We start from the raw sequence: 14,231 nt of genomic DNA on the forward strand, positions 1-14,231 counted from the left end.
AAATTTTCTGGTTCTGGTGTTTTGTTGAATTCATTACCAATATTTTTTATCCCTTGCCCTTTTGTGCTTATTCTTTTTTTGTTTATTTTGCCTCTCTGTTTTTAATTATACTTCTGTTTATCTCCCAAGTAACTTTACTCTTATTTAAAGATACACTAAAAACCTTGACAGAAAGCTTTTCATTTGAATTTTCTTTCCTTTACAAGCCACATTATTACTTGAAATACTCATCTGACACATTATTTGGCACCAACAAGAGATTAAAAAAGGGAATGAAGTCAGGATACCCTTTTCCCTTTAAATAATTGATTAACCTTTTTATAGGTTTCATCACAAGAATAATTCTGTCAATTGACTTAATGTCTGCACAATCAGCTTTTCTAAAAGAACACTTTTTGAAAACTATGGGTGTAAAAAACCACACCTAAAAATATCATGAGGGAGCACAAGTGATAGATTCCTGAAAGGCATAATCATGCTGCTTTAGAATTTCTGCTTCCACGGAGATAACAAGATCGACCAGTTTGACTGCACTTTTACTTAAGCTATTTCACTAACAGTCATTTAGAAAGAAATAAAAACAAACATTAACTCCATACTTTCCTAGATTATTAATACTGTTTAAAGAACCAGTTCTTGCTCTTTGACCAAAGATTTCTTGGTGAGTATGCTCACTGGAAAAAGCCTGGGAATGTTAGCAAAAAAATATTAGTTAAATTTTTTTTAATGGGTATAAATCAGATGACCACCAGTCTAGTTTTAATTAAATTAAAAACCAGCATTTCTAAATGTTAATCTTTAAGTGTCATGCAAGTTGCTGAACTGAAACTTAGGTTTTCAAAGATTTCACCACCGTTTCTTTATTGCCAATTTGTTTTTGCACTGTTTGCTGCACAGAATTAAGTGTTCCTGTCTGAAGCCAACAGTTATTGCAAGTGAACATCAAGGTTTTACTAAGGTTTGGAGAGCCAAGTGGCAAGGTGGTACAGAGGTTCTTGCTGCTTCCTCACCAACCTACCATCCTTGGTCCAAATCTCAAACCCAGATTTCTATGTGGAAATATACGTTCTACTTCTCTGCGTGTGGGATTTTTATCCAGCGAGTTCAATTTTTCCTCTAAAATTGCCAAAGATGTGTGTGTTTGTGTGCTCCGAGTGGGTTAAGTTGCACTCTATCCAGGGTGGTCCCAGGCTTGCTCCCAATGCTGTAGGAGTTTCCTATAGCCATCTCTAAAAAGCTACATTTTCCTCATGGTGACAAAATATTATCTATCTATCTATCTATCTATCTATCTATCTATCTACTGTTATTCTTTTCTTTTTAGTTATCTTTTCTAATATCCTATAATGGCAACAGGTAGTAGCTTAATAACTCTTATGTTTGCGGCCTAGTTTATCAACCTTATCTTGGTATATTGGTATTAAACAGAAGCGTTTCCATTCTGTGGATATTTGTCATTCAACAGCTTCTACTGGTATATCCTTTTCTCCACTTCCACTTTCATTCTTTAAACTTTGTATTACTGTTTTAGGTGTGACCGATTCTGCTGCACCTTCTGTTGATACCCACTCTTCAAGTAAGTTTCAACTTTTCCTCATTCAATATCCATCCATCTATCCATCATCCAACCCACTATATCCTAACACAGGGTCACGGGGTCTGCTGGAGCAATATTTTTATTTAAATGCGCTGTCCATCTTTCCTTTACTATTTCTCCCCTTCAATGAACTATTCCATCTTTATATTTGTTTTCACATTTACTATATTATTTGTCTGATCTCTGTTTGCTGAAGTTTTATAAATCTTTTCTTCAGTTTCTTCTTCTTTTTATCACATCTTTATCTGTCTCTTTATTCTAACAAAGTTTATTTTCCTTCCTTTTTACATCATATTCTTCTGTATTTAGCTTTTCCCATATCCCTTATCGTTTGTACCCATTTGCTTTGCCAGCCCTCCAAATTCTGCTCACGCAGATTCTGTTTCTCATTTCTCTTGTAGCTTCTACTCTAAGTAGGAAGATTTGGATTAATAGACAGACAGACAGATATGTATGAAAGGCACTATATAATATAATAGACAGACAGACAGACAGAACTTTGATCTGAATACACCCTTTAAAATGTGTATACCACTAGACTAATTAGACAAAAAGAAAACAAGAAGACAGGAGCACAAAAAGCCTCACATGGAATTTAGTCAGACAACTGGGAGCCTTAAGTTCAGTATTTCATTAGATATACCAATAACCATGTAAATTATGCTGTATTTATATCGACAATTAATGCAACCAAATCAGAATATTTGAGTTTATACAATAGCCAAATATTCATTTACCCTGAGCTTGCCTGGATGATTTCATCCCATCACTCCAGCATATCACAAGAAGCACTAAAACCTCTCTTAACTTTGTTTTCATCTCTACTGTATTTAATTCTAGTAGTACAGTGGTGCTGTATTGGGGACACTATAAACAGATTTCATTATTGTCATCATTATTTCACCATTGTCCAAAGCGTGTTTCTTCCATCTTAAAAATGTTGGGAAATTAAGGTGTTTTCTAAATATGCGAGATACTGAGAAATGAATTCATGCATTTATTTCTAGTAGGATTGACTACTGCAATGTGGTGTTCACTGGATGTTCAAATTGTTCTTTATACAGCTTCCAGTTAATCAGAAAAGCTGCTGCAAGAATTATTACAAGAACAAGAAACTGCAAACACATAACTCCAGTTCTTGAATCCTTACACTGGCTCCCAGTTAGGGGCAGATTTCAAAAGCCTACTTTTAATATATAAAGCCTTAAATGGCTCACATATCTGAAATTTTCATTACTTACAAACCAGAAAGCACATTAAGATCTCAGGATACCAGTCTGCTTATGATTCCAAGCGTTAATAACATAACAGTGGGTGGTCAAGCTTTTAGTTACAGGACCCCCCTAAACTATGGATTGGTCTGCCTGCTACTACTATAAGAGATGCCCCTTTAGTCTGAGCTTTCAAATCCTGGCTGCAGACTGACAACTTCAGTTTAGCACACCCTGACTAGAGCTGCTGATTAACTGTGCAGACTGCATCTCTGTTGTTAGTCATTAGCACTAAAACATTAGTAATATGATAGTTCTAATTTGTTACTAACCCTCACCTATTCTGTTTCTCGTCTTGGTACTCAAATGTGGCACTTGATGCCACTGCCCTACTACCAAGTTGTTTGCCTGCCTAAGGAAAAGTCAGCTCTCATGGATAACCACTGGAATCATCAGGTAGAGGGGTCCTTTCATTGGATTGCCTGGCCCAGTGCTGTCTCAGCTGTGGAATGTTCAATAAGGTAGGCAGCTTGATGACAGAGGTCCCCAGGACTCTGAACAAATCTGAACCCTATTATGTGATATCATCTACTGCTGAACTTTGCTCTATACTTGTGTTATTACTATTATATTGTATTGAGGATTACTTGTGCTCTGTTCTGTGCATTGTATTGATCCCTATTTTTTGACACCCACTGCACGCCCAACCTACCTGGAAAGGGGTCTCTCTTTGAATTGCTTTTCTCATGGTTTCTTACATTTTTTTCCCTTCAAGGGTTTTTTTCCTGGGAGTTTTTTCTCATCTTTTTAGAGAGTCAAGGCTGGGGGGCTGTTAAGAGGCAGAGCCTGTTAAAGCCCATTGCGACACTCCTCGTGTGATTTGGGGCTATACAAAAATAAATTGTATTGTATTGTATTATTTATAAGCTTTAAGTCTCATGGAACTAACCTTGAGCTGTGTGTGAGATGAGATCACCTCTTCTGAGCTAGAGTGATTATGATGTTTGTAACATTTTCCTTCATTTTATTTTTGTACATATTCTCAGCGTGTTTTCAGCAACTGCTAAATATAATTGCTAGTATAAATGAGAACCTACTACTGATGGAATCAGGGTGTCCTGTTTGATACAAATAAATACAGTTTGTATGGTTATATGGATCATTCCTTATCTAACTGCAATGAATTAAAGGTACTGAGGACATCATTTGTGAAGTTCACTACTGGTGGCAAACTGGGTTGAAATAAATATTTCAAACTAAAAAAAAAAAGCGCGAGTCTGCGATCAGCCAACCGTGGACATTTCAAGAATGAAACATACAGGGTACAGGACAGACAGTGGGAAAGGTAAGAGATTACCAGTGACAATTTCATAGTTGGTTTTGACATTTCTTCCTATTTGCTGTCTAGAAAGGAACCTATGAGCTTAGTTGGCAGTACCATTCAGGTTAGGTGAAAGCCATATGTGATCTGATTAAACAATAAAACATGCGCAAAACTTAAGATAGTTTAGTGGAAACAAAAAGACTGAGAGAAAGAATGTTTTTGACTCTGCTAAGTGCCATAAATACAGAATATAGTTTTGTTCCAGGGGGTCTTCTTTTCACACTGGAGTGTGCCAGGGTAAAACAATTACATGAGTAAGATCAAATACTCAGCAGCCTTTTCCTGATCAAATGCTACTAGCAAATTAAGAATTTTATAAATAAATGTACAATTACTATTATCATTATTTAGCAGACTCCTTTACCCAAGGCAATGTACAAAACAAGTTATATAAAAACAATAATGATTAGATAAAAAACTGGGCAAGAGGGAGTAGAACTACTATTTTATAATTATACCTTCAACTAGACTAAAGACACAAATCAGTATCCTAAGGTATATGTCAGAAAAACTGCAGCTATCCTGTGGAAGAAAAATGTACCCATTCCAAAACATTTAACAAAAAGGTACATTTTCAAAAAAACACTAAACAGGAGTAAATTGGGTACAGTTTGAAAAGCCAAAAGGAGATCATTCCACAACTTTGGAGCCAGAACAGAGAAGCATTGTTCAGTCTTTCCACATCTGGCAAGATGAGATGGTCAGTAGACAGGCAGAGAGGAGACTTCTTGAAAGGACATATGGAGATGCCAAAGACTGGAGATATTGAGAAACAAAGCCACTTAGAGAACCGTAGACCAAGACAAGAGTTCTGAACTGCATCTTTGCAGCAAAAGATAGCCAAGGAAGAAAATGAAGCAGAGGAGTAGTGGGAGAGAAACGAGGAACACAGAACACCAGTCGAGCTGCTGCATTCTGGAGGATCTGTAGAGTTTACACAACAGCTGAAGGAACCACCGCAGAGCAGAATTACTAAGGAGTCAATTCATCTAAATTTTATGAAATCAGAAATTACATGATTGGATCATTGAAAAAATATAGTTGATGAATAAAAGTGAGGAGTCACACAGAGATTCATGACCATGACTGAAGAGTGACATCTTCAAAAGCAATGCTTGAAGACATCTGGGAAAGGAAAGTTAGAAGGCAAGTACAGGCATTGCCCAACATTGAAAGGCTAAGCTTAAGATGATGAGCATTCACCCATGATGAGATCTAGGCTGAAACCTGTAGGTTGTAAGAGGAAAATGTCAGAAGATTTGTACATTATCGGCATTAGAGATGGTAGGTGAAGCCAAGAGAAAAAGTAACATTTCCTAAGGAGCTAACTTACAGAGAAAAAAAAAAAAAAAGAAGTGGACCCAACAATGATCCTTGAGACAGAAATCCGTGGAGAGTTTCTGTGAAGAAGACAAGGAATTAAATCAGGAGACAAAAAAGGATCAGTCAGAAAGGTAGGACTTGAACCAGTCCACAGCAAAACTATGTATTCACAGTTTATTGAGGGAAGACATAAGCAAGGTGGGGTTAATGGTATTGAAAGCTGATTGGGGGTCAAGAAAAATATGGACAGAGGGGAGAAAAGCAGCTCGGGCAGATTAAAGAGCATTTGTAACCAACAATAGTGCAGTCTCAGTAGAATGACCCTTGTGGAATCCAGATTGAAGAGGATCTAGTAGATTGTTATCAGAGAGACAAGGGTAGAGTTGTTTGTGGACTATGTGTTCAAGTGTTTTGGACTGGAATGGCAGAAGGGAGACAGGATGGCATTTCTCAGTGTCTTTAACTACTGGTACACAACTCTTCACAAGAATACTGTCTGACAGAGTCTGCTATGAAAGTCATGCAAAGATTAAACTTAGAAGTGTTCAGTCCAAAAGTCTCATATGTAATTCTTTAAGATCTTTGTGTTTTTCTGGCTTTCCAGTTATGATCATGTTTCTAGAGAATACGCTCTTCTAAAGCAGCAAGCATATTTAGATTTTTTTTCTTTGGTGTTTGAAACTTGACAGTTCTGAATCATTGTTAACTCTCTATTCAACCAAATGTGAAAATCCACAGTAAATTTCACATTTATATTAATTTTATACATAAAAAATATTCAGATTATAAAGCAGTGCACAAGAAACTGAGCTATTTACAATTACATTATCACTTCAACTTATGTGATCAGCCTGTTTCCTGTACAGATTGACAGTTGTTCATAGCTCTGCCTGAACCGTTAATGACTTCCTGCCCGATTTTAGATTTATGAAGTTACACTCTGTCATTTGTCTTTTACTTAAAAAAAAAAAAAAAAAGTTTGAGTAATGAACTCTGTAATAAAAACACAGCTAATTTTATTTTACCAGCTAGAAAAAGTGACGCTGAAAATATATTAAAAAAATCACTATTAATCTTTTCCAAACCAGGTATTATCCCATGCTGACTGTTTTACTTACTGTCAGAGTGAAAGCAGGAGAAAAAATAACAATAAAGAAATAACCAATCAGAATTTCAAACGAACACACAAACAGTGATGGTATTGTAGCTCTAATAGGCCTTCACTCCTATGTGCCTCCAGCAGTGATGGTTAAATTCAATGGAAAAGAAGTGACAAAAAGCTTTCAAATTGGAAATCATTCCCAAAAAAAGATAAATGATTGTAATATACCAGTTGGATCATTAGCCCCAATAACAATAAAAGCACTCCTTTTATTAGATGCTGCCATAATTATATTTTTCTGTTTCTTTTATATTTGACTTGAGAAAACGACTGCTGGTAATCAGTTTTTTTTTTTTTTTTTGACACACATCATCACTAAACAGGAATCAAATTGTAAAATTGCACAGTCCACTGAATTTGTAGTAGGCAAGGCAAAGTGCTCTATAAGCTTAATTTCATGTTTCAGAATTTAATATGTTTCAGAATTTAATAGCTCATTATAGATGCTCCTAACTTTAAACTTAGACCTTTTTGGTTCTTTGGTAGGTTAACATAATGCTATTTAAAGTATGCACACAACAGGAAGTAAATGAGCTTGACTGATATCCTTGTACTTCCTCTTTCATTACTGCCTCTTGTATAAAAAAAATGGTTTTTTAAGAGGTCTTTAGTATCTTTAAATAATCTAGCCTGAATTAAGGTTCAAAAAAACTATTTTATATGCATCAAGCTGTCAGTACCGCAAAATTTAAATGCACACCCACCTCTTGATTTACATGACTGTTGATTTCCTGGTACATAGTGTGTGTAACAAATATAAAATAGAGTTCAGTCAGTTGTGTTCTCTGTGTCCATAATTCACTATTTTATAGTCATGTCTTAATAAGCGCTTAGTACATTTTTTTAAGTTAGTAATCACCAACCAAGTGCATTTGGGCTCAGAGGCAACACCATTTGCCTCATTTTCCCTCAGGTCTGAGAGATGATCCAAGCCATTATCCTTATGAAGATTTGCTTGTAAGCCACGCTCCCAGGCTAATAGACTTTCACAATGAAGAAGCATCTTGAACGTGCCTGCAGGTGAGTGCCACCTCCTCTAAGCCCTGCACTGGCTCTTTCAATGAACGAGTGTTTTAACTCCCAATGATCCTTCTACATGTTAGCAACCTACCAAAACAACAGATCATGATTACATTACCTGATGAAGAGGGAGTACAGTATCTCTGAGAAATGGCACGGTAATTTAGAGGTTAAAGAATGATGCACATTCTTCATTCTCATGAACAGTCCAGTGTTTTAAGGCTGAAAAAAGCACTTATTAAGTCTTAATACTTGTACTATATCATCTCAGATAAAGGAGTACTGGAACCATCGGGTAAAAGGGTCCTTTCATCAGACTGGCTGGCCCAGTTCTGACTCAGCTGTAGAATGGTCAGTAGAGGGAAGGTGGCAAGTAGGCCAAGGCCTCCAGGACTCTGACTCTGTCTGGCTTGTTGGACTCCTTTTCTAAAATCTGGCAGTGTTTCTACAATTAGCTGATGGATAAAAATTGCCATTTTTAATTTATGTTAATTAGTTTCTATTTTGTTTTTGATGTATTTGAAAAAATGTGTTTCCTCATATGTGAGTGATATAATCTATTCTTGCATTTTGCTTTGTAGTTTGTACTGTTTATGGCAATAATAGATTGCCCATCTAACTCTGTGCAGAGGATTGATTATGAAATACTTTATGACAATACTCCAAATGGAAAATATGATTAGCAATTTGACTGTTAAATGCTATTCTTCAGCAGCACATTCTGAACATTATTGTACACTTCTTTGTTTGCATGTTTTGTTATATTAATACTTTTATTTTTGTACAAAAACTGCAATTTCATCTAACTATTGCAATAAATAAGGTCAAACAAGATTTCCAAAGGGTTGTTTTCAAATAACAAAGTGTGAACTTAAACAAAACAACCAATAAATAATCAACAAGACTTACTAGAAATTCAAAAGCAAAAAGCTGGCACATGTCAAGGAAATACATCACTCCTGGATATCTGTGTTGGCCTCATAAAGCAAAAACTTCAAGCATAAAATGTATTTATTTATGAGAGCTTTAACTCTTTTTGTATACAGCATGCTATTAAACGATTTAAAACTAATGTATCAAAAAAGTGTCTAAGAGAAAACAGGCACCCTACCGTAAGGAAAAGAAAAATTAGGCAGGGTGTAAAGCGAGGAATGGCATTTCATTTGTATAAACTGACAGGCTGGTCTAATGGATTGTGGGTCTTGTGAAGTAATCAAGCTACTGCTACTTAGGGCACACTAATTATAGATCACACTCAGTAGTGACAGCAAAGGTGTGATAATGCACTGGCGTATTTCTGATAGCTGTCTCCCATCAAGAGCTCTGTCTAGCAGTGAGGGGAAATCTTCAGTTGTGTAGGTTATGCAAAGACAAGTACAATTATTTGAGTTACTCATGGTTGCTGAAGGTGGAATATAAAGCAAATGTGGAAAAGACTGAGAAGAAAATGATGGAGTATAAAGGTAGGGCTGCACCGAGAGTAGACTATACCTTTGATGATAGGGTAAAATGAGCTAAGATGATTTCAGCATGAAGAACCAAAAGCCAATAAGGTGAAAAAGGCACAGAAGGGATGAGGGGAAGATAGACATAGTAGATTTGTGAAAACTTAGCCTCACCACTAACAGTGAACAAAACATTAGAAAAGAAATCTATGATGTACCTGACCAAACCCAGTTAACCCAAGCTAATGACTGTTAAACTTGTTGATGATCATGAAAATGCAGCAAGTTATTCAAGCAGTTATTTTAAGTGGAGTTTATTATTTCACTTACGTATTTCTTCTACCACGTCAGGGTCACACTCCTTATATTTTTCTACTTCTGCTTTCATCAAATTCCTCTGCTCTCTCAGTTCCTGTAGTTCTTTTAACAAAGCAGCTCGATTGTCCTGTAGGTTTAAAATGGAATCAATTGTCTAAAAAACTGCACACTTAACTTAGACAACACAACAGTAAAAAAAATGCAATCAAAGTGAACACCAACAAAATCAAGTGAAGCCCCTATCAAATGATACAACATTTCCAATCTTAAGCGAGTCATGAACAACAACTGTCTGTTGTGTAGTGTGACATCCCCAGTGATTAAGTCATAGCAGTCTGCAGCTAGCAATAACAAAATTAAACTGGAGAAGCCTGTGGAAAATGTCTGTTTGATGTATCATCTTTGTTGTGCCACAAGAGAAGAAAAAAAAAATATAAAAAAAAAAGATGCTCCATGTTGATTGGTTGTCAAAATGTATTGAACTCAAGACACTTTTACAGTACAAAAGGAAATTTGAAACTGTGCTAAAATCATGACTGAGTCATTCAATGTTATCCCCTGCATGTCCTACTCAGGGCAACAAGATCCAGCAACTGCCGTCATTAAGCATGAACTGCTCAAAGTCAAGTAGTGTGAAACCGGCCTACTTCAACTGTAAAGCTTGATGATTTACTACTAAGCAAAAATAGGGAAATTTAATGATTAATAACAGTGATTTGTGCCCCCCCATATTACCATTAAATGTGGAATGGTAGCAGTGGTCACTGCTGCATCATGCATCAGATTTAAATCCTTTGGCTAGTTCATTTCTCTGTGGAGTTTGCATGGTCCCTATCTAACTTCATGGATTTCCCCTCACATCTTAAAGATTTGCAGACTCACTCGACTGGTGATTCTAAATTGGCCACATATGCATGCAAATGTGGGTGTGTGCATGAGTGGTCCTACAATGTCCCACAATTGCTGGCAACCCACCCTGGAATGGTTCCTACCCTGAACGCATTCTGACCACAAAATCCATCCCTCAACCCTGACACTAAACTAGGTAAACAGGATAAAACTGTTGCAAAGATTACTGACGATAAAAATAATTTAAAAAATTAACATAAAATAGGGATTTACCTGGCCTCATTTGTAAATTACCACACCTCTAGGGTAGAACAGATTAAGGCTGGACAATTACCAATTTTTCCTGTTTTACTAAAATTTAAGCAGCTCAAGTCCAGAGCATAATCTGAAATAGTACAAAGGTGACCAGTAAACTGCCAGAGGTCAAAAAACAAAAGGTTCCCAAAAACTGAAAAAAAAGGAATTTGAAAAGGCCTATTCAGAGAACAAGTAATGAGTTAACAACTTACAGCTTTTCTGCAGCAATGCAAGTTAATTACGCCTTGAAATGTCCATGCAACCAATTCCTACATGTCTCCGAGTTTGACGTTAATAACCTCTGTCTACACAAAAACAATGTTGGAACAAACTGTGTGGAACAAACTACTATTTGAACAATATTGCTCTGTATATTGCTATCATAATGGCAAGAAAAAGGCAATACAACAAAGACAGACAAACAGCCCATTATATCCTATAAAAGTCTTTCATTTAGAGAAAACTACAAAAAAAGCCAAGGTGGTGTGTTAATACATGTTACTATGCCAAAGTGAAAACAGAAATTCGAGGAAACTCTGAAAGGAACAGGTCTGGCAGATCCAAAGCCTGAATCAACAGTTTGCATGACAGGTGCCTCACAGGACAACAGCTTCAGGGACAGCTTGCAGTGGTTGAAGTAAGCAAGTGTCACTTTCAACTGTGAAGTAAAGACTTTGAGCTGCAGGTTTGACAGGTCAAGTGGCATTAAGAAAGCCATTATTAAATTGCAAAATAAGATACACTGGCCTACCTGGATTAGGAGCCACTGCCAGTCTCAGTGTACTCTGAAATTAAAGCAAACAAACAATTGGAGATACTGTATGGATACCACACGGCTGTTAATCTGTGCTTGAAGCTATTGTCCTGTGAAGCACGTATCACGCAAGCTGTTGACTCTTAGAAACTTGTCTTCTATCTATACATTAGCACTAGCATGTATTAAATATAGAAGATACCTTATGAATGTGAAGTATGGCAAATCACGACAGAATACCTTAAAAGTTGTATAGCTGTAACACACTTAGTGGCACAATGATCCAGAATCCTGGGTTCAATTCACATGCTCAATTACCGTGTTATGTTTTTCATGTTCTGCGTGAGTTTTTCACGGGGTATTCTGGGATTCCTATTGTATCCTCAAAGACATGCCTTTTACTTTGCTGCAGACTATAAACTGTGGGTGTGGGTTTTTGTGTGTATGTTTACTGTGATGGACTTGTACCTTATGTATGGTTGTTTCCTGCCTTGCACCCAGTCCTGTCAGGATAGGTACTGGCTTACCTTTACCATTAACTGGCTTAACGGATATAATGTATATGTATGTATATGTATGATGTCATTTGTGTCATACCACTTTTAATTGCCTGTTACAAACAATTCCTCACCTAGCTCACTGCTTTATCTTGTTATCTCAATTTCATTGACATTCTCATTGTTGATGTCAAAACATCTAAACATGGAATGGGAAAAAAAAAAATGACCTAAGGACTTACTTCAAGCATTTTTTATAATCCTAGGACAGGTGGATAAATGGGGGGGAAAATGCCAAAACAAATAAGCATTCTTTTACAATCCTTAACTGAAGGATGACGTCTCTCCAGGCTGACTAGGAGTCACGAGTCAGCCTCTAGGTAACTGACAGTAAGCAAAGCTAGCCATGGGACTTGTTTACTTTAACATTTGTTTTGTACCTCACCAGATTATGTAAGAAAATATTTAAAACGAAGTTCTATTTTAAAAGCACTTATTTCACTATGCTCACATAAAACACTGAATAATTGCTTGTTTTGTTTGCTGAACCAATGACTTGTAATACAGATGACATTAACTACCACTAACATTTTTACTGTGTTAGTATTTTAGATGTTAACAATTTGAGTACTTTTCATATTTAAAAATAAAAACCCACAACACTCTTGTTGTACTTTACAATAGTATACAGCACTGTCTTGATTGTACCACGTCACTGTGAAGAAAAAAATGTGTGTGTGTATATATAAATAACACCTAGATTTACATTTCTTAGAATAATAAAATCCAGGGAGGAAAAGACAATTAAAAAAAAATCTATGTAGAGACAGAGTAATTAGCTTAAAAGCATTAAAAGAATGATTCATCAAGTAATAACTCGATTACTTAATAACTACCCTTAAAGACAAATTCTGCAAGCTTAGACAATTGTTTTGTCAAGAATCAGCCCGGAGCAAAATACTTCAACAATAATATGCAGTATGGTAGCACACAATAGATCACATGAAAATCTATTCACAAATTCAGAGGAGAATCTATGGAAATATAATACTTACAATTGTCAAACCGATGAAAAATCAGTTCAGTACGTTCAAATAGTATCATAATATTTCAATACTAGCCATAAAATAATACATAATCAGGACAGTTTGTATGTGTACCAGATTCTCTCATTACAAGCCTAAGATCTGTGGCAGGCACTTCAGAGTGACTCAAATCCACAACTTTATCATCAAAAACAAATGTCTATAAATCCACACATTCATTTTCTGAACCTGTTTCATCTCTGTACTCAAATGTGGCACTTGGTGCCACGGCCCACCTGTCAAGTTGTTTTGCCTGCCTAAGGTAAAGTCATCCCTGATGGAGGATCGCAGGAATCGTGGGAAAGAGGGGTTCTTTCATCGGATTGGCTGGCCCTGCGCGGTTTCAGTCATGGAATGGCCAATAGGGGGAGGCAGCTTGATGGATGAGGTCTCCAGGACTCTAAACAAATCCAAATCATATTATGTGATATCATCTACTGTTAAATTCTGCTACGTACTTCTAAAGTTTGTATTTTTATACTGCATTGAAGATTTGTTCTGTTCTGTGTATTGTATTATTGTATTGACCCCCTTCTTTTTGACACTCACTGCACGCCCAACCTACCTGGAAAGGGGTATCTCTTTGAACTGCCTTTCCCAAGGTTTCTTCCATTTTTTCCCTACAAGGTTTTTTATTGGGACTTTTTCCTTGTCTTCTTAGAGAGTCAAGGCTAGGGAGCTGTCAAGAGGCAGGGCCTGTTAAAGCCCATTGCGGCACTTCTTGTGTGATTTTGGGCTATACAAAAATAAATTGTATTGTATTGTAAATCCATTGGTAACAGCGAGTTGAAGCCTCTTCCAGAAGTATGAGAAGGTAGAAACAAATCCCTCAGAGAGTACCAACAAATAGCTAAATAAACACTTTGAGAACATACTAGCGTCATGCAGTTACCAAGCAGACACTTAAATGTGGGGTTAAAAAGGATCATGCTAACTAAATACAATATCAAAACATCTTTTGGGTGTTTTTGGTGCATCCAGCCAATACCTTGAGCATCTGGGCCAATTAGCAACAGAGTGGTGACACGGACAGCTGTCTACAATATACAGTATGTCCTTAGATTTGATGACATAACCACGTAGTGAAGTTTTGTCTTTTAGCCTAAGCTGCTTTAAAGACCAGGGATAATTATGACCAATCAGTGTTTGTCATGGACAATCCATGACTTAAAGCAACATCTGCTAAGAATTTACAATTGTAAGCACACCCCATTTAGTCTGTTTTCCTCAATCATACTGTTTTAAAGGGTCTCGGTTACTGTTCACATGTGAGCAGAGGTCCATAAACT

At 36.5% G+C, this 14,231-nt stretch overlaps 1 protein-coding gene across 2 annotated transcripts in view; it reads right to left on the minus strand.

Moving 5' to 3' along the window:
* The window catches only part of mnd1 (meiotic nuclear divisions 1 homolog (S. cerevisiae)), a 69,464-nt gene that overhangs the window by 12,898 nt on the left and 42,335 nt on the right, over nt 1–14,231 (minus strand). The window contains exon 6 of one of the 2 annotated variants that reach the window (XM_028803043.2): nt 9,473–9,587. The exons of the other annotated variant lie outside the window; for it this stretch is intronic. Coding sequence (XP_028658876.1) covers nt 9,473–9,587 — 115 coding nt within the window. The remainder of the gene's footprint in view (nt 1–9,472; nt 9,588–14,231) is intronic. 2 annotated transcript variants of the gene reach the window in all.

This window comes from Erpetoichthys calabaricus, chromosome 5, assembly GCF_900747795.2.
Source record: "Erpetoichthys calabaricus chromosome 5, fErpCal1.3, whole genome shotgun sequence".
Classification (NCBI taxonomy): Eukaryota; Metazoa; Chordata; class Cladistia; order Polypteriformes; family Polypteridae; genus Erpetoichthys; species Erpetoichthys calabaricus.